The sequence below is a fragment of the Mustela nivalis genome, assembly GCF_964662115.1.
Source record: "Mustela nivalis genome assembly, chromosome: X".
NCBI lineage: Eukaryota > Metazoa > Chordata > Mammalia > Carnivora > Mustelidae > Mustela > Mustela nivalis.
In genome coordinates, this window is record NC_139040.1 from 26,027,853 (window position 1) to 26,050,824 (window position 22,972).

The window sequence follows — 22,972 nt, forward strand, 5'->3', positions numbered from 1 at the left end:
CAAAAACAAGTCATCTTTTACACACTGTATTTACACACATGCACAGAGTCAAATGTACTTTCCAAAACATCAAAATAATTTACGCATTCAACAAGTCATTCAGGGTCCTCAGGCTAGGCACTTATATTCTAAATCTTCATTCTGTTGAATCAGAACCTCCCTTTGTTAGGTTTTAGTTTTTTTTTTTTTTTAATTTTTATTTATTTAAGTAACCCCTACACAACCTGGAGATCAAGCGTTGAATGCTCTTCTGACTGAGCTCGCTAGGGACCTCTCACTTTTTATCCTTACTTTTTATCCTTAGCATTACTTATAAAGAGTAAAACTCTTGTCAACTGGAACCTACTGGACTTAAACTGATTATAGGTTACATTTTCAGGATAGTTTAGAACAAGGAATTTTATTTATTGCTTTGCTTATGTTTGACTACTCATGCGTAAATAAAGCCAACAGAGTATCACATTGTGCTTAGCAAATTGTGCTTTACAAAATAAACTATTAGAAATACAAACAACAAGTGTTGGTGAGGATGTGGAGAAAAGGAACACTCATGCACTGTTAGCAGGAACACAAACTGATGCAGCCACTGTGGAAAACAGTAGAGGTTCCTCAAAACATTAAAAATAGAACTACCCTATGATCCAATAATCACACTACTGGTATTTATCCAAAAAATATAAAAACGCTAATTTGAAAGGATATATGTACCCATATGTTTACTGCAGCATTATTTACAATAGCCAAATTATGGAAGCAGTGCAAATACCCATCCATAGATGAATGAATAAAGAAGATGTGGTGTCTACATATACAACAGAAAATTATCCAGCCACAAAAAAAGAATGAAATCTTGCCATTTGCAAAAACATGGATGGAGCTGGAGAGTATAACATTAATCAAAGTAAGTCAGAGAAAGACAAATACTGTATGATTTCACTCATATGTGGAATTTAAGAAACAAAGGAAAAGAGAGACAAACCAAGAATCAGACTCTAACTACAGAAAACAAACTGATGGTTACCAGAGGGAGGTGGGTGGGGGAATGGATGAAATAGGTGATGGGGATTAAAGACTATACTTATCATAACAAGCACTGAATTATGTATAGAATTGCTGAATCACTAAACTGTACACCTAAAACTATTACACTGTAGGTCAACTATACTGGAATTAAAATTAAGAACTTAACAATAATTTTTAAAAAGAAACAATGTTGTATTATTAATTTCAACTTTACAGTAGTGGAAAACAGATAATCAAAAGATATTTGACCTAGAAGCCAAAGAAACCATATACATTCAGAAGGCTTACCATACCAGTGGTGGGGAGAGAACTTTTAAAAGACAACATGTGAGCCATAACTAAAACAGTTATATATTTTTATATGTATATATGCATGTATGTATACAAATGACTTAAAGAACCAAAACAAAGTCATATATTCTATACATACTTTTCCTTTGCCTTGCTTTTGGTTTTTTCCTTCAATGTCTTCAAAATCTGTGTCAGAAGAAAAATGTGTTTCTGACTCCCTGTGACAGAAAGATAAGCAATTATTTAAAACTTTCTTTAGAAATATAGGTGAAGTTTCTAATTTTAGCCATATTTTCTAAAACAAAGGCTTGGTGAACTCTTCACAAAATTCCTTATTAGCATTACATGTAACTAAGATGCTTTCCCAAAACATCATACCATAGCATATTACCAAACATAAAATTATATAACAAACTACAAAGCAATAATCTAAAATAAAAATATCTATAAACATTTTTTATTTTCTTAATTTTTAACCAAAACAAAAACATATAATACCAGTGGCTCTCAAAATTTTAACCACAGGGGTACCTGGGTGGCTCAGTGGATTAAAGTCTCTGCCTTCAGCTCAGCTCATGATCCCAGGGTCCTGGGATCAAGCCCCATATCAGGCTCTCTGCTCAGCAGGAAGCCTGCCTCCCCCTCTCTTTCTGCCAGCCTCTCTGCCTACTTGTGATCTCTGTCAGTCAAATAAATAAATAAAATCTTTTTTAAAAAATTTTAACCATAGTAACTGTGGTGTTCTATTGTAATGGCTGGTTTCATTTTCTGATTCAACACCATGGAGTTCAGAGAAGACTACATTTTAACACTAGGAACTGGATGATCTTTATTAGGGAATTTTAGTGATATTAAGAATCCTCTGGGGGCGCCTGGGTGACTCAGTGGGTTAAGCCTCTGCCTTCGGCTCAGGTCATGATCTCAGGGTCCTGGGATCGAGCCCCGCATCGGGCTCTCTGCTCAGCGGTGAGCCTGCTTCCCTCTCTCTCTAGCTCTCGCTTTCTCTGCCTCTCTGCCTACTTGTGATCTTTGTCAAGTAAATAAATAAAATCTTAAAAAAAAAAAAAGAATCCTCTGACCACTCCTTGCTCACTCAAAAAAATTTAAAAATATAACTATACAAAACATGTACTTCTGAAAGGATATGTATAAAACATTTTTACAAACTAAACCATTTGAAATACAATAAGGGGGGTGCCTGGGTGGCTCAGTGGGTTAGGCCTCTGCCTTCAGCTCAGGTCATGATCCCTGGGTCCTGGGATAGAGCCCCACGTCGGGCTCTCTGCTCATTGGGGAGCCTGCTTCCTCCTCTCTGTCTGCCTGCCTCTCTGCCTAATTGTGATCTCTGTCAAATAAATAAATAAAATCTTTAAAAAAAAAACAAAGAAAGAAACACAATAGGGAAGTGCTAACTGATCAAAATCCTTTATGAAGTAAAGAGGTGTTGAACTACAGGAGAACTGATTCTAGTACTAAGAAACTGTGTGATCTTAGACAAGTGACAACCTCTCAATCTTTTCATCTATAAACAATGTACATGCAAGAAAGAATGAAATCTCTAAAGTTTCTTCAATCTCCTCCAATATGTAAATCTACATATTTTCACTGTCTCTCTCTCAAATAAATATATAAATCTGTAATTCTAGGAAGTTGCCCTTTATTTTGGAGTAGGTGAGGTGTTTTATATAACCTGGATTTTCTCACACATAAGGAAGAAGACTAATTTAAATACATATGTATAATGCTTCCTAAATATGCAAACATGGGTCTATCTAAGTAGTAGTAATATACCCTCACATTTAAGAGCTGAAGGCAAGGCTTACTTGAAATCTGGGTCATAATGAGTTTAGAACTGAGCCACACCCATGAAAGATACATTTTTACCACTTCAAATATGTAATCCTAGTACCAGTTTTGCTTAAAACAAATGGAATCAAAATGCAAAGCTATTCTTCTCTAACTAGATTTCTTCTATTTCCATTTTTATTGCTAAAATAACCAGTTGTCCAGAGGTTATGAGGTAAGTAGGTATACTTTATATACCTATAGTAATGGTTAAGTTGCTAGCAAGGAAAAAATTACTATTAATAGCAGTTACCTACAACATAATTTAAACAATGTATTGAAGATTGTGGCAATCCTAACTATGTCCTATAATGTTGTGAGGAAAGGGCCTATAATAAATCCCATTTCAAAAGAGTTAATGCACCAAAACCTGAATGACTACTGTCATATCAACCCTGAAAATCATGACTATTACATCTTAAGAGGATTGTTGTCATCAATATCCTTCCCACACGCCTATATGGCCTTGCACCAAAAAAAAAAAAAAAAAAAACCAGAAAGAAAGAAAAGAAAAAGAAAAGAAAGATAATGTTTTTAGGTATCTTGTTGTCTATAAGTAATATTTCTTTATTCCTAAGACACTTGTGGGACACTAGCTCTCTTAGCTCTCTAACTGCTATAAATCTACAATCACTAGTCTTCGCAATATTCCAATGGCCACAGACTAATCACAGACTCAATTACACTCTTAATCCTCATCTCTCCCAACTAAAAGAATGAGCCACTAGAGGTTTGATTACTAACTGGAAAACCTTATGAAGAAAGCTAAAGTGAGTAATCAGTGTAAGAGCCTAAAACATCCCCAACCAAAGAAATACTCTTGAAAGTCTGCCTTTCTCCTATGTTTTCCTCTGCTTTTAAGATCAAAAGAACACCACCACCACCTATCCCAGGTAAAATAACTTATGCTAGCATGTTTATGGAGCATAGCAGGTTAACCTTTTAGTGGCCTGAAATTTCGTAAGTCATCTATCATATGATTGACTCTTCCACTCCTTTCTCTTTACCCTGTCCCCCATCTCACATACCCAACCGAACACTTGTTTATTCTACCTCCACATCAATTCTCTCTTACCCATTAAACTATTTCAGGCCTTAATTACTTGAGATATTCTAATAGTCAGTAGTCTAGTTTATAACACAAACATTCTTGTCTCCAATCTTAACATATTTAAGAAATTTCATAATTTCATAGTAGTCCAACCAAACATTGTATTTTCCTTGGACTATCCTGTATCCCACCTCAAACAAAAACACGAAATTTTCCTCAAGAATCTTAAAAACAGAGTCCATATACACTGGGATAATATCACACTGAAAAGCACACTTCAAAATACTAGCAATATCCCCACAGACCACCTTAGTCTCCACCGAAAATAATAAAATTATTTTTAAAATGAATACCTATAAAAAGCATCAAAAGTAGACACTGGCTACCATTATGTACAAAGTATTTATCTGATGTTTTCAAAATTCATAGCAGCCAAATTATTTTCAAATCAAGTGTTATAAAGATTCCAACAGAAAATATAGTATAGTATATATGTGTATAAAGTTAAAAGGATCCAAAGGCAGTTTAAGGGTTCCTTTTTCACTGAGGCACCTCATGAAACTGCAGCTTAGTATGAAAACAACTATTACATACAGTAGCTGAAATTCCTCCCTACATCAAATACTAAAGAGTAATTAGAATAAAAGTTGAATAAGGAATAGAGGTAGCTTTTAAGACAAGGGTGACGAAAATACCTATGTTGAAGTCACTTTATAGACCAATAAGCATGTAATTTTTTTCTGAAAAAAAAATATGGACAGCATGTCCTACCCTCCCATATTTAAACTTATTATCAGTGCGTTTTATAACAGAAATCTGGTATTACACCCTAAATACTACTATGTGGTATATATTCCTTACCAATGGGAACACTTTTTAAGAATTTCATGGCACTCCCTCAAAACAGTTGCGATTGTAAAACCTAAGTATGGGTTCAAAGAACTCCACAGCAAAATAATAAATTGTACTGTATCTAAATTAAAAAATAAATCAAAAACATAGTACAAAAAAACATGGAATCACTGTTACAAAGACCAATGAGCTTTGATATAAACTGTTTCAAAATATACATACTTTTATCTTATACATTAGAACTTCTGCAGAAATAATTTTAACTGAAGTTAATATATTGCCCATTTTGTGGAAAAAGTATTTAAGAATTTTCATAATATACTTACTGTAGTAGATTAAAATCAGTTGGTATTTCTGGAGCTGCTATCATTTCTTTATCATCTTCTGGAACACCCCAATGTCAGAAAGATATTCATAGATTTACGTGGGTAAAACAATGGTTTGCTTCTTTCTTCTAAGACAAACAATTCCTTTAAGGGAAGGGATGCCATATTTATTACCAACAAATGAAAAATATTGGGAAGGATATCTGTACTCAAAAATTAAATTTCCCAGGGCCTGCTACTGTCCTTCAGGTAAAAAAGGATTTTTTCCCCCTTGCATTTGACTGCATTTTTTAAAAAAGATTTTTAAGACTTATTTATTTATTTGAGAGAGTGTGCAAGCAGGGGGAGGGGCAGAGGGAAGGTGAGGTAAACAGACTCCCCGTTGAGCAGGTAGCCCAATAAGGGGTTCCATCACAGGACCCTGAGATCGTGACTTGAGAAGAAATCAAGAGTCAAACGCAGTTAGACGCTTAACCGACTAAGCCACCCAGACACCCTGCCTTTTTAAGATATGGATTTGTTATAAACTGTTGCAGTCCCACAACAGTATTAACAGATACAAAGAAAAACCCTGGTATTATAATTATTTTTAAAATTTGTATGATTCTCGCTCTTTGGTCTTAGCCACAGAAACAAGATGATGAAGGAGGGGACATAATCACTGGAAACCACTGCAGTAAGACACACATTTTGTGCCTCCACTGTGGCTCTAAGGCCTACCACCTTCAGAAATTGACCTATGGCATATGTGGCTATCCTGCCAAGAGGAAGAGAAAGTACAACTGAAGTACCCAGGCTAAAAGATGAAATACCACTGGGACTGGTCGAATGAGACACCTAATTGTATACCGCAGATTCAGGCATGGATTCCATGAAGGAACAACACCTAAGCTCAAGAGGGCAGCTGTTGAAACAACCAGCTCATCTTATGTATTTCAATGATGAGCCACATAATAAATGTTCTGATTTTAATTAATTAATTAAAATAAGATTTGTTATGATGCTCTTGCCTGGCTTAAAAAGACATATGCCCTAAACAGGAACAGGATGTGATTCTTCTACTGGTCCTAAAATCCTTATGACAAATTCAAATCATAATACAATGCCTGAAAACTCCACAGCTTTTGCTAGCAGTACCTGGTTGGTCACGAGTTCAAGAGCCATATTGGGCATAAAACCTACTTTAAAAAAAAAAAAAATGGGGGGGGGGCAGGTTCTTCTATGATAGATGAAACATAGAGCCCGCAAAGTCTCGCTCATTAATAAATAACCTTGATTAATATTATACTGTGTTGAACAGGGAAGGGGAAACAACGTTAGTACTGATCTATTCCCTTAAGAACTTACAATCAATTAAATACCAATAATGTCATATGAACAACAGATGAATACCATCTGTGACCAAAATAAGTTTAGTTTGGCCACAGGAAGGACAATATTTCTGGTTTTGAAGGTCAAAGATGCAGTTCCTAACTGAGAGAAAGATCTAAAAGCAAATGACAAATCTGTAACAAAAGAGAAAATACGCTGAGTCTGAAGCTCTTAATTTGTATATAATTTTCTTTTATAATTTTCTTATGTTTTCCTTTTATTTCCATGTGAATCTAGGACTTGATGGCTACCTAAAGAAAAAGCAGGTAAGACTTACATCCAATTAATAATAAATGTTAAAGTATCACATACTGATTAGCTTCTAATCTCTCCCAATAAAAACATTATACAAACCAATTCAATTTTTCCATTAATTTTAAGATTTTTTTAAAGTAATCTTTACACCCAACCTGGGGGCTGAACTCATAACCCCGAGATCAAGAGTTGCATACTCTACCAACTGAGAAAGCCAGGTACCCCATTTTTTCCATTAATTTTAAATCTCTAAAAAACATCATAAAAATCATAAATGGCTAGTAATATTCAATTAATAAAAATTTAAAACAGTGTACTTCCTAGCTCACTCTAATTAAGCTATAATGAACAACAAAATAATGAGGTAACAGGACAAACAAAAAGAATGAATAATCCACAAATCAAGCCCTGAATAATCAAGAGTTGTCTACACTACCACTTTGAGTTTTTCTTTTTTTCTGAAGAATACTCATACTATAAAATCTTTATTTAGATATGACTGTTAGAATGGGCTTCTCCTTGCACTAAATTATGGTCCCAGGACTGGCTTCCTCTAAAGCCACTAATTGTTAACCTGTTACTATTCATATTATAACCTAAGGAATTATCTAAGTAGCGCACCAAAGTTCTGAAACTTGCCCTCACATGTAGGGTATACCCTAGGCTCCTAAAAACCCCAACTTATTTAAAAAAAAAAAAACTATTTCTTAAAAAAACAATTTTGTTTTTTATAAGGGAGCTGGAGAAGTATAGAGCTAGTAAGTTCTATACATGTCAGGTAATCTAGATGGCAAGTTGAAAATAAAGTGCTTGTATTGTCTGCCCACCTGCAATGCCCTCTATCCACCCCTCAAGCATTTTGTAAAACCAAACTTGCTGCATTCCTTAAATATACAATTTTTAAAAAGTAGTTCATAACTATATTCTCCTAAGGGACATAAAGAATGCATCAGCTCTGTAGAACAGAGAACACCAAATAAAATAAGTATTATGTGATACAGTTTTCACCTTCCTCTAAATAGCACAGATTTCTAGTGTACAAGTTTTGCCAGGTCAAATTATATTGTTCAGTGTATAGGGCTATCTTAACATGTATTTGGTAATTAGAAACCAAAGCAAACACAAAAGAAAAATGGAATTTATAAAAAGGTGAGTCTCCCAGGTGAGTTGTTTGTATTTTAAAAAGAAGTATCATGACATGGTCTAACAAATTTAGAAAAAAATTATTAAACTGACTAACTCCCTATTCCAGTTAAATACATATTTTAAGAGTTTTTAAATATTAAAAATCCATCCAACTAATCAAAAGTATCTACCATGTGCCAAACACAATGCTGGGCACTGGGGCATGCAGTTGTGAACAGGAGAGATCCTTGCCATCATGGAACTACTTGTACCAATAAACATGAGAATGTGTTTCTACAAAAAGGTACTTACCTCTACTGCCACCCAATATTATTAAATATAAAGATAAACTGCTTATGTCAGAGTTTTTACTATTTTAATCACTGTCTAAATAACCAATTTGCCACCAAACATTTCTTTATAGCTCAGAATATAAGTTGCTTTGTACTTTAAAAGATGAGAAGCAATGGGTAAATTAGCACTGGGGTTTTTTTTAAGAATGTAAACTTTACATGCAGGAAGGGCTATGAATTTCTTTTCATTTTAAATGTCTACAGCTGTATATAAATACAATTTGCTGACCCCAAAGAGTTACATTTAAAAACTTAAAAACAAGGTCTTTAAATATACTTAATATCATTTGTCTGTAATAATATGTAATGTTCAAATAACAAGTATGAGTTTAATGATTAAACTCACCACACCATTTCTGGACTACTGTAGGTTACTAATTTTTCAAAAAATATGCTCAAAGATCACAAGGTGGAGCTCTTACCTAGTGTCAAGGAAAAACTGAGATTTTTTATCACATGTACCAATTCTCTGCAACTACTACAGAAGAGTTAACATTCCAAAAGCTTTGAAAAATAAATTATAGAAATGAAATTTGCTTTAACTCTCAATCACTATGTTCCTTTTGAAAAAAAAAAAATACATCCAAAAACAATTAGCTTCTGTTTATCCTCAACTGAAAACTAAGCAAACACATTTGTAGATGAGTTGAATACACTTTAAAACCACTTCCTTAGGCTCAAGTGTACAGTATACCACCATTAAAGGTTTGTTAAATATATTCATATATAATTACAGAATTAAAAATGGGTGATTATGTATTTTTAATTCTCTACATTAAATTCAAGTAAATGCTCTCAGCAGCACTGCTTTTATACAGAGATCTAAAAGCTAAAACTTGATCACCATAACTTTTTCAAGTTACCTATAATAAATATGCTTATAGACCATTACTCAGAGTTTACATTACACGTTTAATTCAATAACAAAAAAGCTTTCTTCTATCACTTCTAAAAACATGTTGGACACCAATTACTATAACATATAAACACAAACATATAAAAAATTATATAACTATGCTTGCATCTTTAACTTCAAATGACTTACTAAATTCATTAAAATTACCCCCCCGCATAAAAGAAAGAATACACAAAAAACCTGTTTTTCTATGATAGCGTTTAAAAATCTTAAAGTAATTTTGATTTTTTGGTAAAAGAATAATTGTTTCCAAGTTCTTTTAACTCAATCCCAAGTGGTCTCAAGATAAAAAATAAAAAGCTGCAAAACAGAGAGCCATCACTAAAAAGGTCCCTCAGAATCCACACATTATGAGGGAGTGAGGGAAGCACTTAAAGTAGCTAGGTGTGTTATTTCCCTAAAAATGCAGAGAAGTGCAGCTGCTAACAGCCAGCAAATTTAGCACATACAAATATGCCAATCTATTATCTTAACACTCCTCCCAAAAGGATTACATCCTTCTATCTATGAGAATCGCACATAAGAAGTACATAGAACCTTCTGAAATGCAACCATCACTATAATACAAACACTTTAAAGTAGGAACTACCTAAATATACAGCCATAAGTTAATTTACCATACAAAAAAAACACAATTAATAGAAAACTCATACTATTTATGATGGCTAGTAACATGGGTCAAGATTGATAAATCAAAGCCCTATATTAGGATGCAATTATTACCAACAACAAAAAAGCAGCAGCAAAGGAAAACAGTCAGCATAACAGGGTGGTGACAATGTAGGTGATTTTTACATTTTTAATCTATAATTTTATTGTTCATTTAGAAAAAGTAAATTACGAGGGTGGAAATGTGCTTTTGAATGTCCTCTTTTAAAACCTGAACTACCTGAGAAATTACAAAATGTCTCTGCTGGTAAAACTTGATTTATTCATATTTCAGGTCCATAATCTTATGAAGTAGGTACAAAAAACTAAAAATTATTTTTCTAGGGCGCCTTTGGCTCAGATCATGATCCTAGAGTCCTGGGCTCGAGTCCCACATCGGGCTCCCAGCTCCAAGGGAGTCTGCTTCTCCCTCTGACCTCCCCTCTCATGCTCTCTCTCTCAAATATTTAAAATCTTTTTAAAAAATAAAATATTTTTAAAAATTTAAAAATTAAAAAAAAAATAATCTTTTTAAAAAGTAATCTCTATGCCGACATGGGGCTCGAATTCATGACCCTGAGATCAAAGGTCACATGTTCTACCAATCAAGCCATCCAGGAGCCCCCCAAAAACGATCTTTATCATGTTCATCTACTCAAGCTGAACAGGGAACAAAACTTTATGAACTCCTGACAAGACCCATAGGCGTGCTCCTTTTACTGGCCTACCTACTTAGAAGATAAAAGGAAAAAGTCTCATTTAGGCTGAGATCGTGAAATGTTAAAAAGTAAACTTCGTTCCTACAGTAGCACATTTAATCAAAGCACGCAAGTTATTATCCTTCCATTACATCAAATGATAGGTAGTGACTATGAGAACATAGTTAAGAAATGAAAAGCTCACCAAAAACACCAAAAAACTGTTATATGTAAATACATACACCTTCAAAAGAAGAAAATCTACTGCCCCTTTAATGATTAGTAAGACTTTTCAAAAAAGATTTCTCCTTGCTCTAAAAGGTATTTTTCCTCCCTATGTTTATCTCCCCAATTTCTGCTACACATCTTCTGAGGAGATGACAAGGTGAAAAGAATGACAAATCAAGCAATGAGCATGCATACCCAAACCAGTAACAAAATTTTAACCAAAACATTTTTTAAACCCAGAGGCTTGAACTCAGGACCCTGAGATCAAGACCTGAGCCAAGTAAGATCAAGAGTCAGACGCTCAGCCAAAGGAGCCATCCAGGCACGCAACCAAAACGTTTCTTGATAGCATACCCGTATCATAGCTACCCACATATATCATTTGCAAATATAATTTCCTTTCCATAAGCCTGGGCAGTGTCCTTAAGAATTCTAATGGTAGCACAGGGAAAGGTAATCTGGAAATGATACTAGAAGAAATCTGCGTGGGGCACCTGGGTGGCTCAGTGGGTTAAGCCTCTGCCTTTGGCTCAGGTCATGATCTCAGGGTCCTGGATCAAGCCCCCATCAGCTCTCTGCTCAGCGGGGAGCCTGCTTCCCCGCCCCCACCCGCCTGCCTCTCTGCCTACTTGTGATCTCTGACAAACAAATAAATAAAAACTTAAAAAAAAAAAAAAACCAGAAGAAATCTGACACTTAAGAGAATTAATTACCCTGTTTACATTTCTAACTAACTTGATAGGTCAAATATTTGCCCTTACAAACTTAAATAATAATATACAGAAGAAAGGCAGGAGGCCAAAAGTAAAAAAAAGACTTTCTCAAATAACTTAATAGACAAATCGAACACAATTAACGCCACAACACTTCAAACAATTTCTACTTTCAGGAAGAAGGGAAGGAGCAAGCTGGGGCACAGATATGGCATCACTACACATTGCCAGAAACTAAAGCCAGACAGAACTGGAAACATCCACCTGTTCCCTTCCTATTTTTAAGCATATGATAGTAGGTGCTCAGCAATCTTCCTCGTTTCCTTGTCTACCCACATTCCCCCAATACTTTCCAAATAGGACTCCAGTCCTAAACATAATTAGAATCACCTAGCCCAACCTACATACTGACCTTGCCCCAAATCTCAGACCATCAGTGTTGATTTCTGTAGAAAATTTAGCACGCCACTTCTGAACTTGGAAACAAATAAGTACTACCAGTTGCGGTTAGGGGTGGGAAGGAGTAGGGAGGTAAGAAAAAGGTTCTGCCTTATTCCTGCAGACCCACTACTGTTTCACCCTATACTCAGTTGCACCCTGTGCCTGAGTCATCCCAGGATGAATACCCTACTTTGTTCTTGCTATATATTATCTACCAGCCCCATCCAAGGAACTAGATTCTTGCCCCTAAACCTACTCTAAAAACAGTCTCTGTCTCTCAAGTTGCCACAACCTCCTCTCATCTGTCTACCACACTGGCACTTGCTACTAGACACTGGATAGCAGGTCATACCTGATATACTGGACATATATCAACTATCTAATTCCAAGTCTGCTGATTCCCCAGTGTGCCCTAACAAGCTGTGGTTGATTTTTATAAATAAATATCAAAACATATATGTATCAAATAAATATCAAAATAAATGTCAAAAGATAAAATATTTATCATATACTATCACCTTAAAATCTTACCTCAGTCTACCAAGGTCAATAGCTAAATCATGAATAATTTTTTAAAATAGTATCAATGATCACTCTTCAAATCACTTATACCAGAACACCATATTTAGCTTTCTGCAGCAAGTTAATTTTAAAAATATACACGCCCCACTGACATTACTTTCTGTATGTTAAGACATCATGAATAAACAGTGATAATTACAACTGGGTGTAGTGGCTATCAACATTTCAGAGGTGGGACCCAATTAGCTGGTATTAATGAATACCTAGATCTGAAAATCAAATATACAACCATGAGCTAAATTCATGTGTGAACACTTGTAAATGGTATACAACATAATATAAGCACAGTGCATTATTACCATCAAACTCACTTCACACTGGGCATCACTAGCTCACTGGCAGACTTCAAGCAGTAACAGATACTAAGACAGATTTCACAGCAAAGTAGATGAAAACAAGATAATCTTGCCTGAATTTCAAGGGAAATCCAAATTTTTATTTCACGTATTCTAAGACTGATTACATGAAAATTTCACATTTATTTATTCAAGGTGTACAAAAAAGTATCTAAATGAAATTTTGAGTCTTTAATATTAATTCACAGGAAGGTAGAGATAAAATTGTAACTAAGATAATAACAACAAAAAAACAACTACGATAATAACAATAAACAATAATAAAAACTAAGTATAAACAAGCTAAACCACTTTATGGAGGATAATGGGAAATTTTAATATAAAATTTAGAATTACGGGGCACCTGGGTGGCTCAGTGATTAAGTAAGTGCCTGCAATCTGCCTTCTGCTCAGATCATGATCCCAGCTTCCTGGGATCCAGCCCCCTGTGAGTCCCATGTCCGGCTCCCTGCTCAGTAGGGAGCTTGTCCCTCTGCTCCTGTCTCTACTTGTACTCTCTCACTCTCCCTCCCCCTCTCTTCTTCTCCCTTTCTCTCAAATAAATAAAATCTTTTAAAAATTTATAAAAATTTAGAATTGCAGTTACTACTAATAAACACAAAATTTTTGTCATTTTAGTATGACCACAAAGCATAACATACATCCTACATACTTAATATTTTTTGTTCCTTCCATTTCTTATTAGATAACACCCTATTAAAATACCTAGCATTAGTATCCACTTGATACAAACTGCTAACCTTTCTACTAACATGCACAGTATACAATTCATGGGCTTGAAATATATTCATACTGAAGTTTGGAAATCCAATATGCTTTCACAGTGAAGTTTATAAAAGCAGTATGGATACTTCTCATTTCTTCTTTATTTTTTTAAAGATTTTATTTATTTATTTGACAGAGAGAGATCACAAGTAGGCAGAGAGGCAGGCAGAGAGGGGGGAAACAGGCCCACCCGCTGAGCAGAGAGCCCAATGCAGGACTCCATCACAGGACTCTATCCCAGGACCTGGGGAACATGACCTGAGCCGAAGGCAGAGGCTTAACCCGTGAGCCACCCAGGCGCCTAAGGATACTTCCCATTTCTTATTGCAGATCTAAGAGGTTGGTTCTTCAGTGGTAATTCTAAACAAAGACAATGACAGAAAAGTCATATGTATTGTATTCTAAATTTATTTAAATCCTAACCCTTAGCTTTCCTAGAGTAAAACATGTAAATGACTTTTTAAAAGGTAAATTTAAGCCAGATAGACACCACGAAAAACCTCAGACCAACATCCCTGATGAACACCAATACAGAAATCCTCCAAAAAAATACTAGCAAACCAAATTCAACAGCACACTGTAAGTATTATACACCATGACCAAGTCAGATTTATTTCCAGGATGCAAAGCTGGGACAATGCACCAAAATTAACCAATGTACTATATTAAGAGAATGAAGGACAAAAAATTTCATAATTATCTCAACTGGTCCAGAAAAAGCATTTGATAAAATTCAGTACCTTTTCATGATAAAAACACTCAATAAAGTAAGAATAGCAGGAAAGTACCTCAACATAACAAAGGCCACTTGAGAAAAGCCCACAGCTAACACCATACTGAATGGTAAAAAACTGAAAAGTTTCCCTTTTAAGATCAGAAATAAAGCAAGGATGCCTGCTCTCACTTCTATTCAACATAGTATTAGGAATCCTGCCTAAAACAGTTAAGCAAGGAAAAGAAATAAAAAACAGAAAGTAAAATTACCTGTTTGCAGATGATATGAACTTGTATGTGTATAAAACCCTAAAAATTTCACATTCACACACACCCCAAAAAACCCATTAGAATAAATTCAGCAAAGTTGCAGGATACATAGTCAACACAGAAAAATCAGCTGTGCTTCCATACACTAACAATGAACAGTCCAATTTTATTACACATGCTGCCATACCGGATGTAGAGATTACTTAAAAATAAAAGAGGATAAAAAGAAAGAAGACACAAATAAGTCTCAAGATACCCTATGTAAACTAACTGGATGGCTGTTATTATTAAGATGTCCACAGTACCCAAAACAATCTACAGATTCAATGCAATCCCTATCAAAATCTCAAGAGTTTTGTTTTTGTTTGTTTGTTTGTTGCAGAAATGGAAAAATTCATCATAAAATTCAAGGTACTACAAATAACTAAAATAATTTGGGGGGGAAAAGAAGAAACAAAGTTGGAGGCATCACAATTCCTGATTTCAAAACATATCACAAAACTACAATAATGAAAACAGTGTGCCACTGGCATAAAGAAAGACATACAGACCAACAGAACAGAATGCAAAGGGCAGAAATAAACCCTTGCATACACATTCAAATTATTTTTGACAAGACTGCCAAGAACACTCAATAAGGACAGGACAGTTTCTTCAAAAACTGGTGCTAGGAAAACTGGATATCCACATGCAAAATATGAAGATAAACCATTATCTCACACCATATAAAAAAAATTCATTAAAAATGGGTTAAAGACCTAAATGTAAGACTAAAACTATAAAGGTCCTACAAGAAAACGTTAGAGGAAAAGCTTTTTAACACTGGACTCAGCAATGATTTCTTGGATATGACACCAAAACAGGTAATAAAAGCAAAAACAGACAAAAGAGACTACATCAAAACTTTTACTTATCAAAGGACACAATCAACAGAGTGAAAAGGCAAACTACAGAATGTGAGAAAATATTTGCAAATCATGTATCTAATAAGAGGTTAATATCCAGAATATATAAAGAATTCCTACAACTCAACAACAAAAAAAATCAAGTAACACAAATTTTAAAAATGAGTAAAAGACTTGAATCAAAATCACATCAAAACCACAATGAGATACCACCTCATACCCTCTGAGATGGCTAGAATCAAAATATACACAAGTGTCTGCAAAGATGTGTAAAAAACTGAGCATCTGTGCACTGTTGGTAGGACTGCAAAACTGTCTATCTGCTATGCAAAACAGTATGGAGATTCCCCCAAAGCTTTTAAATGGAACTAGTATATGATCCAACAATCCCCACTTTCGTGTACGTATCTAAAACTGAAAGCTGATTCTCAAAATATATTTGTACACCCACATTCATAACAGCACTGTTCACAATAGCTAAGAGGTGGAAGCAGCCCACATGTCCATCAACAACTGAATGGATAAACAAAGAAAGATGTATACGTACAACGGAATATTATTCATCCTTAACAGAGGAGGAAATCCTGTCACATGCTAACATGCAGCATGAACCTCCATAGCATGAACCTCCAAGACATTATGTTACATGAAATAAGCCAGTCACAAAAAGACAAATAATGTATGACTCCACTGACATGAGGTACCTAAAGTTACCAAATTCATAGAAAAAGAAAGTAGAATAGTGGTTACCAGGAGATGGGAGGAGTGGGAAAAGGGGCGTTGTTTAATGGGTACAGAGTTTCAGATTTTCTTTTTTTTTTAAAGATTTTATTTATTTATTTGACAGACAGACAGAGAGAACAAGTAGAGCAGAAGGCAGAGGGAGAGGGAGAAGAAAACTTCCCAACAATCAGGGAGCCCAATGTGGGACCTGATCCCAGGACCCTGGGATCATGACCTGAGCCACAGGTGCTTAGTGATGAGCAGCCCAGGCACCCCAAGTTTCAGATTTTCAAGATGAGAAGTTCTGGACATGTTACACTGGAGTGTCAATGTAACTGCTGAACTGTCCACTTAAAAATGGTTAAGATGGGGGAGGCACTTGAATGGCTGAGTTAGTTAAGCACTGGACTCGTGATTTTGGCTCAGGTCATGATCTCAGGGTCATTAAGATTGAGCCCCATGCTGGGCATGTAACCTACTTAAGATTCTCTCTCTTCCTCTGCCCCTTCTGCCCTTCTCCCCAAACCCTCACTCTATCTATTGCTCCCAGAAAAAAGGTTAAGATAGTAAATTTCATTATTTTTTTATAGTAAAAAATTTCAACCTCCTTTTATCAAGTAAGCAACTCTTATCATACAAGCTCACAAGATTTCATAAATCATCAAACATTTGAAAATACCTTTCTACTGAGCAAGCATATTATAGACCTTAACTACTGATATCTTTTGAAACATAATTTTCTTTTAGAGGGAGGGGTGGCAGATGGAGAGGCAGAGAGAGAATCTTAAGCAGAGTCCATCCTGGGCATGGAACCCTACACAAGGCCAGAGCTCACAACCCTGAGATCATGATCTGAGCCGAAAACAAAAGTTGGACACTTAAACAAGTAAGCCACCCAGTGCCCCTGAAATATAGTTTTATAAATAAGATACTAACAATTGATACCTAAACACTCAAAGTACTTTGTTTTGGCATACAGATTTTGTTACTTATATACTATGATAAAAATGAACCAGGGCACCTGGGTGGCTCAGTGGGTTGAGCCTCTGCCTTCAGCTCGGGTTGTGATCCCTGGATGCTGGGATCCAGCCCCACATTGGGCTCTCTGCTCAGCAGGGAGTCTGTCCCTGCTGGCTCCGCCTGCCTCTCTGCCTACTTGTGATCTGCCTGTCAAATAAATAAATAAAATATTTTTTAAAAAATTAACCAAAGCTTGTGTAACTTCATGGCAAAGGACCCAAAGAAATACCTAGCTTTTGGGGGTTGAACAATTTAATAAGCTAGTCCCAGCTACATTTTCAAATTTACTCACCATATGGTATGAAAACAATCACTGAAACCCATTTAATAATAACATTTCTCTCCCTTGTTAAAAATTTGATGGTATAAGTTTTATAGTTTCCCACAAGAGAACAGCACATAACTTAAAGCTGGAAAAAAGGCAACAAGAACTTTCTAGCAGCAATCAAGCAAACTGCAGTCAAAAACTAACATGCAAGTTATACTGATCCCTAAAATATAGCATGTGGTTCCATTAATTTGGGAGAGGGAGCTTATCATTAGTGTAAACCAGAAAAATGATACTGAAGAGATCAAAATGTTAAAATGTGTATAGACTACTGGTACTAGATGTTACAAAGGGCCCCATATTTTGCCCTATAACCTATTCCATTTTTTTTTATTTACATGTAATATATTATTAGCCTCAGGGGTACAGGCCTGTGAATCTCAAGGTTTACACATCACATCACTCACCACAGCACATACCTTCCCCAATGTCCATCACCCAACCCCCCTCTCCCTACCCCTCTTCCCCCAGCAACCCTCAGTTTGTTTTGTGAGATTAAGAGTCTCTTATGGTTTGTAAGTGACTCTTAATCTCAGAAAACAAACGGAGGGTTGCTTGGGGGAGGGAGGTTGGGAGAACGGGGTGGGGTTATGGACACTGGGGAGGGTATGTGCTATGGTGAGTGCTGTGAAGTGTGTAAACCTGGCGATTCACAACCTGTACCCCTGGGGATAAAAATACATTATATGTTTATTAAAAATTTAGGGAAAAAAAATTTTTTAAAAAAGAGTCTCTTATGGTTTGTCTCCATCTTGATCCCATCTTGTTTCATTTATTCTTTTCCTACCTCGTCCAAACCCCCCACATTGCCTCTCAACTTCCTCATATCAGGTAAATCATATGATAATTGTCTTTCTCTGATTGACTTATTTCACTAAGCATAATACCCTCTAGTTCCATCTACGTCATCGCAAATAGCAAGAGTTTCTTGCCATTTCTTTTGATGGCTGCATAGTATTCCACTGTACATATATACCACTTTGTCTTTATCCATTCATCTGTTGGTGGACATCTAGGTTCTTTCCATAATTTCACTATTGTGGACATTGCTGCTATAATCATTTGGGTGCACGTGCCCATTTGGATCACTACATTTGTATCTTTAAGGTAAATACCCAGTAGTGCGATTGCTGGGTTGTAGAGTAGCTCTATTTTCAACTTTTTTGAGTAACCTCCATGCTGTTTTCCAGAGTGGCTGCACCAGCTTGCATTCCCACCAGCAGTTTAGGAAGTAACCTATTCCATTTTTAGGGCCTTTATACACCCATGAGTGTACTTCATCCACCCTGGTATGCCATCCAATGATGAAAGAGAGAGAGAAAACCAATTCTCAAATTGAGCTCTAAGATGATGGGAATTTTTTAAAGTCCTAGAGCAACTGAAACCAAAAGACTACCTTATTTCTAAACCACCACAAATATATTAAAGCATCCTGAAAAACATCTCCCCGAAGGATTATCTAAATGCTAAAAAGGAGGCAAAATAATGATTCAGCACACATTTAATATTAATAATGATATGCTATTAAAGGAAAATATATCCTAGAACTAATGCTTTAAGTATTAGGTACCCTTGAAAGTATACTATATTGCAGAGAACTCAAAACTACTATCTTAAATTGAAGAGATTTATAGTTACTGTGACCTTACTTTTAAGACATAATTTGTTGTACTAATGATTTATCCACTAAGTCATTAGAAAAAAAAAAAAACTCCTCAATTAGAAAACTCTTTCCACAGAAAAACATGTGTTGTAATGATCCACTTCACAAGTTTCTACCAAATAATTCAGCAAAACTCTGAGAACAACATGCGTAAGGAGATTCTTTATACACAAGTATCTCCCATTTTATTCTATGATTATTACTTTGGCAAAGAGCTCAAAATGCTCTTTTCATCATGAAAAGCAATCTCTCTCTACCATCCATTATGCTCAACCTTACTGATTAATAAATCCCAAACAAGAAAAAGATTTCTTCTTCAACTGCTTCTTGTAAATCATTCTGCTCGTTTGCCAAATACTCCACTCGTGTCATTTTACTCTCAAGTTTTACTTCATTAGGCCCCTGCCACCGCCAATGCCCCGCCACCCCCACCAACGCACAGGTTAGTCCTGTTATTATATTACCTGCCTTGGCTAGCAGTGACAACTTACTAGGTATTCAACTGTATTTCACCTGTCTCTTTTTCTGTCTAAAATTACACAGTAAAAAGCAGATTTCTCCAATGATGTAAAAATCATCAGCGTAAGAACTAGTAAACCTATCTCACTAATTTACAGTGATCGCAACTTGCAGATAGATCAAGAAATGGCTCAGGTCACTATGGCAGATTGAACTCTCACACCATGGAAAACGTCATCAACCCAAATCAACATCTTCTGTTAGGTCTGGCACTTAATATCAATGTCTGTAACAAATTGTTTTTGCCAATATACTACTTTCAAGAAAGAACTGTAAAATATATATGGATGTATTTGCGCAAAAAGAAATACTGGAAGGACTGACAAGAAACATTTTTTAAGTCGCCTGTAAGAGGGAGGGGATGAAAGAAAGAAAGAACAGCAGAGGCAGGAGTCTCTGCAGACTTCTATGCATACCTTTCTGTATCAAATTTTAACTTTTGATTTGGAATCTTAACTTTTGATTTAGGAAAACAAATTACCTCTCTAAAATATGAGCCTGAATTTCTGAAATTCCTGAAGTTGAAAAAAACTTAGAGAAATAAACCTAATCGTGTATATCAAATGCATATGCAGAGAAAACACTTACAGTAAGATTGCAAAACAACATCCTTAGTGAGATAATTTCCAAAGACAAAAAGACATATAAAGAAAATTCAGACTTAATAGCTTTGTTGTTTCAATATTGATTCTGCTCTTCTGAAGCTATTTTCTTTTTACTGTTGGACAGCAAATAAGTAATCGTGTTAATGGTATTAAAAATCAAGAGTTTAAGTGTAAGAGAAAAAGGTACCTATTAAAAAAACCCTTAATAACACACGCTAAAAATTAAAAAAAAAACATGCTAAAATTGAGCTGAAGAACAACGAGATATCACTATTCCTATCAGAATGGTCAAGATAAAAAATAGTGACAAAACCAAATGAAGCAAAGATGCAAAGAAACTGATACTCATATACTGCTGGGTATAATTGTAAAATGGTAAAAAGTTTAGAAGTTAGTCCTAAAAGCCATACATGCTTGCCACAAAAAATGTCTTTTTTAAAAGATTTCATTTATTTTTATTTGAGGAGGAAAAATGTGTGCTGTGTGAGCTGGGGTGGGGGGCAGAGGGAGAGGAAGCAGCAGACTCCCTGCTCAGCAGGGCTCAATCCCAGGATCCTGAGATCATGATGTGAGTCAAAGTTGGACACTTAACTGACTGAACCACCCACATGCCCCAAGAAATGATCTTTATGTGACCAGACAGAAGTGTTATCTAAAAGCTATGGTGGTAACCATATTGTAATATATAAATGTATCATCAATACACTGTACACCTTAAACTTACACAATGTTATATGTAAATTGTTAGATGTAAAAATTTTTAGAACTAGAAAACCATATATACATTTACCATAAGAACCAGCATTTATTCCCAAGCATTTGTCACAGAGAAATGGAAATCTACGTCCACACAAAAATATGAAGGCAAATGTTCACAGCAGTTTCATTTGTGATGGCCAAAAATAGGAAACGATTTGTTCTACGTTGAACTGTGTCCCCCCCAAAAAATCATATTTTGAAATCCTAATCCCCCATACCTTGGAATGTGACCTCATCTGGAGTTAGGGCCTTTACAGAAGTTATCAAGTTAAAACGAGGATTTCAGTGTGGGCCCTAATCCTGTAAGACTGGTATGCTTATAAAAAAGGGAAATTTGGGGGTCCCTGGCTGGCTCAGTTGGTGGATCATACAACTCTTGATCTTGAAGTTGTGTGTTTCAGCCCCACACTGGATATAGATTACTTAAAAATTAAAAAAAAAATCTTTTAAAAATGGGGGAGAGGAGATTTGGAGAGACATGCACACAAGTTAGATCATCAGGTGAAGACAGAGGCAGAGACCAAGGTGACACTTTTAAATAAACCAAGGAACACCAAAGATTTTCAGTAAACTACCAGAAGCTTGGCAAGAGACATGGAACAGACTCTCTCCCACAGCCCTCAGAAGGAACCAACCTTGCAGATACCATGATCTGGGATATCTAGCCTCCAGAAGTGTAAAGCGATAGATTGGTCATATAAGCCACCCACTTTCTGGTACTTTTTAATGAGACCACTAGCAAAGTAATAGAAACAAATAAAAACACTAATTCAAATACCCTTCAATGAGTCGGTGGTTAAAACAAACTGGTAGGTACATCCATACTGTGGAATATGACTCAGCAATATAAAGGAATTAACTGATGGAATTCAACAACTTGGATGGATCTCAAGACAATTATGTTGAGTGAAGAAAGGCTAATTTCAACAGGTTATATACTGTATGATTCCCATTTATCTACGAGCCTCCAGAATGACACAGTTACAGAGAACAAATCAGTGGTTGCCAGGGATTAGGGACAGAATTGAGAAAGGTGAAGAAAGGTGATGAATGTAACTATAAACAAGTAGTACGGGGGATCTTTGTGATGATAGAACAGTTCTGTATCTTCACGGTGGTCGTTATACCCATCTACACCTGTGATAAAACTGGACAGAATCAGGGTGCCTGGGTGGAAGCACCTGCCTTCAGCTCAGGTCATGATCTCCGAGTCTTGGGATCAGCCCCGAGTTAGGATCCCCATTCAGCAAGGAAGTCTGCTTCTCCCTTTCCCCTCTGCTCTGTGCTATCTCTCTCTAAAATGAGTAAAATCTTTTTAAAAAATGGGACAATCATAAACACAAACACAGTCACACAAATGAGTGTACATATAACTACAGAAATCTAAATAAACTCGTGTGGACTACACCAATGCCAATTTCTTGGTCTTGATATTGTACTACAGTTATACAAGATGTTTTCATTGGTTGAAACTGAATGGAGAATATATGGAAACTTCTCTCCTGTTTTGGCAACTTCTTATAAATCTAGTATTATGACAAAATAAAACTTAAAAATGTCTAATCAAATTCCTAGCAAGATTTGGAGTGCCTAGGTGGATCTGTTGGTTAGCATCCAACTCTTGGTT

General features: G+C 35.7%; 1 protein-coding gene across 2 annotated transcripts in view; it reads right to left on the reverse strand.

Moving 5' to 3' along the window:
- The window catches only part of STAG2 (STAG2 cohesin complex component), an 83,789-nt gene extending 78,252 nt beyond the window's left edge, over positions 1-5,537 (reverse strand). For both annotated transcript variants that reach the window (XM_082717271.1, XM_082717270.1), the window contains exons 1-2: positions 5,389-5,537; positions 1,454-1,532 (exon numbers count right to left, since the gene is read on the reverse strand). In XM_082717271.1, the coding sequence (XP_082573397.1) occupies positions 1,454-1,532; positions 5,389-5,432 (123 nt within the window). In that variant the 5' untranslated portion in view covers positions 5,433-5,537. The remainder of the gene's footprint in view (positions 1-1,453; positions 1,533-5,388) is intronic.
- Positions 5,538-22,972: the final 17,435 nt, after the last annotated feature.